Source organism: Rasamsonia emersonii (genome assembly GCF_000968595.1).
Source record: "Rasamsonia emersonii CBS 393.64 chromosome Unknown ctg1118621760944, whole genome shotgun sequence".
NCBI lineage: Eukaryota > Fungi > Ascomycota > Eurotiomycetes > Eurotiales > Trichocomaceae > Rasamsonia > Rasamsonia emersonii.
This window is the reverse complement of record NW_013562680.1, coordinates 1-3354: the sequence shown is the minus strand read 5'-3', so window position 1 is coordinate 3354 and position 3354 is coordinate 1. Positions and strand designations below refer to the sequence as shown.

At 59.6% G+C, this 3354-nt stretch overlaps 4 protein-coding genes across 4 annotated transcripts; 3 read left to right on the top strand and 1 right to left on the bottom strand.

Moving 5' to 3' along the window:
* Positions 1-386: 386 nt before the first annotated feature.
* Positions 387-3173, bottom strand: T310_8935 (Protein kinase domain-containing protein; the record flags this gene model as incomplete). Its single annotated transcript, XM_013468443.1, has 1 exon — positions 387-3173. A coding segment is annotated over one exon (2787 nt), but the record flags the coding sequence as incomplete, so codon positions are not given.
* T310_8934 (uncharacterized protein) lies at positions 1965-3203 on the top strand (the record flags this gene model as incomplete). The annotated part of the gene is made up of 1 exon (XM_013468442.1): positions 1965-3203. A coding segment is annotated over one exon (1239 nt), but the record flags the coding sequence as incomplete, so codon positions are not given.
* On the top strand, positions 2662-3270 carry T310_8933 (uncharacterized protein; the record flags this gene model as incomplete). The annotated part of the gene is made up of 1 exon (XM_013468441.1): positions 2662-3270. A coding segment is annotated over one exon (609 nt), but the record flags the coding sequence as incomplete, so codon positions are not given.
* On the top strand, positions 2945-3352 carry T310_8932 (uncharacterized protein; the record flags this gene model as incomplete). The annotated part of the gene is made up of 1 exon (XM_013468440.1): positions 2945-3352. A coding segment is annotated over one exon (408 nt), but the record flags the coding sequence as incomplete, so codon positions are not given.
* Positions 3353-3354: the final 2 nt, after the last annotated feature.

The window sequence follows — 3354 nt, the reverse complement described above, 5'->3', positions numbered from 1 at the left end:
GAACTCCCTGAATTGAATTGTTCGATAGTTGATAGTTTGTTTTTCCCTTCTTCTTTTCTTTCTTTCTTTCTTCCTTTTCTGTGGTCTTTTTCTTTTGCTTTTTCTTTTCTTATTTTTATTTCATGTTGGAGATTCGATTCGACCCTATTCGCTGTCGTTATTTTTTTCGTAATGGTGATTTCCATTCGATTCGTTGCCGAAAAAAAGAGAAGAAAAAAAAATGTAGATAGAAAACATCTGAAAAGAAGCAAAAATCAATAAATAGCGTGCGTGTTCATACATACATCGCCAGCCAGTCACAAAAACTGACCAGACCAGACGGACCGGTTGGTTGAGGGTACTTGTATTTGGGTATCGTGTTAAATCAAATTCCTGTGTAGGGGCTTCTACACAGACAAATGCGCAGACAGCGACGCCGCCGGATACGGACTGTCGAAGAAGATGGTCGAACACGCTGGATTGATGGGTAATCTCGAGTCGAGGAGGAACGAGGTCCGCGATGGAGGTCCGGCTGGTCGTTGTTCGGTTTTTGGCGGTGGTGGTGATGGTGTCTGCGGAAGCGCGGGATTGATTGGTAGTTGCGAGTCGAGTAGCGAACTATTGCTGTTACTGTTGTAATATCTCGACGCAAGGTCTGCGGGCTGCTGCTCTACCGCCCTCTGCACTTCCGTGTCTAGGGACCGCATGGTCGATAATGATGGTTGCGATTCGAATACTTGGTTCGCAGTAGCAACAGCTGCCGCTGCGTCACCGCCAGTCTTCTGCTCTAGAGAGCACGCCGGGTGGCCACCCACCCCTGCAAGATCCCCCGAAAGAGCCCCAATCTGAAACGGTTCCAGCTGCTCGCTGCCGTGGCCGGATTTCGACTCGCGGTACCGCGCGTCCAGACCCGGATCCAAGTCTCCTTCGGTTTCCTTCTCCTTGCCAGCATCACCGGTCGACGACGGCACCACGACGCGGCTGAACCCGGAGCTCTGCGCGCTTTGGACGTCCTGCGCGTGGTGCGACTGATGCACCTGGTCTCTCATCGCCTGGAACTCTTCAGCGGTAAAAGCATCCGGGTGCACCAGATACGGCGTCCCGTTGATCTCGACTTCTTCGAAACGCGGCTCCTGGCCCGGGTCCTGGGGAATCACCTGGGATTCGAAATCACTCTGCGAGATCGATTGCCGTCGATCCCGCTGCGAAGATGCACTAGAGGGTAGGTAGGTTGACAGATGGTAATCACTGAGATGGAGCGTATGCGTGGAAGGATGTCGGCCGCGAGACGGATAATTCTCATCTCCGTAATCCGTCGGCGGAACGTACAGCATGTTGGGATGATGGTGGTGATGGTGGTAATGGTGGTGATGATGATCCAGACAAACGCTCTGGTCGACGGACGTCTCGGAGGCATCGTAAAACGGGGGCCCCGTCGTCCGGTCCGACCCTAGAGTGGCCGAGTTGGGCTCGTCCTCGGGCAGGTCCGAGGGGAACAAGGCCAGGAGTTCTTTCGCTGACAGCCTGTCTTGCGGCCGGGGACTGAGGCAGAGCGACACCAGTCTGCGATAGTACTCCGGGACCTTGGCGTCAGCAGGCAGCACCAACGGGCGACTCTGGCGCTCGGGCTCGTCCTCCTGCATGGCCAACGCCCAGAGCGTCATGCCCAGCTGGAACAGGTCCGACTTGACCCCGATGTACATGGAGATCCTCTGGTTGCTTTCAATCTTGGCGGCGATCTCGGGCGGCTCCCAGCCGACCGGACAGCCTCGTCGGTTGATGTCGATGATCTTGGCGTTATCGTCGGCGTCGATGACGATGTTCGAGAGCGTAAAATCGCCCTGGACGTAGCCGGCTTCGTGGATCTCGCAGAGACCCTGCACAATCTGCTTCGCCCAGCGTTCTCTCCGCGCCCACGGCAGCTGTCCTCTGTAGTCATACAAGATATCCACGAGCGCGCCCTTTTCGGCGTAGCTGATCAGTAGACCCTTGACCCTCTCTCCGTAGTCGTCCACGACGATGCCCTCAACCTGGACCACGCTGGAGGCACCGCTCAGGGCGTGCAGAGCGTTGATCTCGTACAGGAACTCGTCCACCGTATCGGGACCGGGGATCTCCTTCTTGATATATGGCTTGCCGTCCAGCAGGATCCGGTAAACAAACCCCGACAGATGGGCGTCAAAATGGAGCTTATACTCGGGCACCAGGCGGGCCCCGAGATGCCGGACACTCGAGACGGGCGGGTAGGGAATGATCTCGTTGACGTCCTCGGTAACGTGGACGTGGAGGCGGCCGTCGCTCGTTTCGAGCTTGAGGTTCGTGACCGTGTCGTAGAACTGGATCTCCGGGAGCGACTCACGGATGGATTCGTAGATGCGGGCGCTCTTATCGCGCTGGTAGTGCAATTCCTTCAGGTCCTGCTCCAACGAGTCCGGCGGCGCGCCGCGATAGTCGCAGGAAATGGTGACTCGCCGCCATCGATTGGGGGTTTCGGCGTAGGTGACGAAGAACTTCTCGCGCTCCGACTTGTCCCGGAAGTGCATGCTCAGGTTGAGGATCCATTTCTTCTCCAATTCCGCTTCAAGCGAGTCCTCCCCGTCCTCGGGCCGGTCGTAGACGTCGTGGAGGTACGGCTCCGGGTCCGTATGGGCGAGATCACCGGCGGGATCCGGCACGTCCTGAAAGCCATCGTGCGCGGCCGGGCCCTCGTCCGGCACTGTCTCCTGGACATCGTCACCGGCCCACGACTGGACCTCGGGGGCGGAGAGTCTGGCGGCAACGGAGGCGGGGGGTGGAGACGTCGTCGTCCGCTGGGCGCTGAGGGTCCGGCGACGTTCCGCGGAACGGGCGCGGCGGGGCTCAGGATCGGCCGGGGCCAGACGATCTCGTCGCTCGGAGGTCTGGCGTCTGAAGGTGGGAGGCCGGGGCAGGCCGACGCCGACCTTGCGGGACAGGCGGCGGGTGAGGTTGCTGGCGAGCGGTTTGCTGGTGCTGCTGCTGCGGCTGCGCGGGACGTCGCCGGGCGAGCTGGAGCGCGGGCTGTCGTCTCGATGCAGCCATCGTGCCAGTCCCAATCGCTGCCACATGCTCAGTTTCGGCGGAGGCGACGGGGGAGCCTTCTCAGGCTCGGGGAACAAACCGAAGAAGGAGCGCGACGGGCTGCCGGACGAGCTGGCGACGGAGATGGCCATGTGTCACTGTCCCGGAGGAGGAGATCGGGCTGAAACGCGTCGACAGGCGCGAGAAGGGGACCTGGACAGCCGGCGAGACGGAGGAGAGACGTCCATATGAGAGCTGGCAGGCCGTCGGAGAGCCGCTCGCCGAAGGGTCACCCCTTGGCCCCAACCAGGACACCGCAGAGGCGCGAAGGGGGGG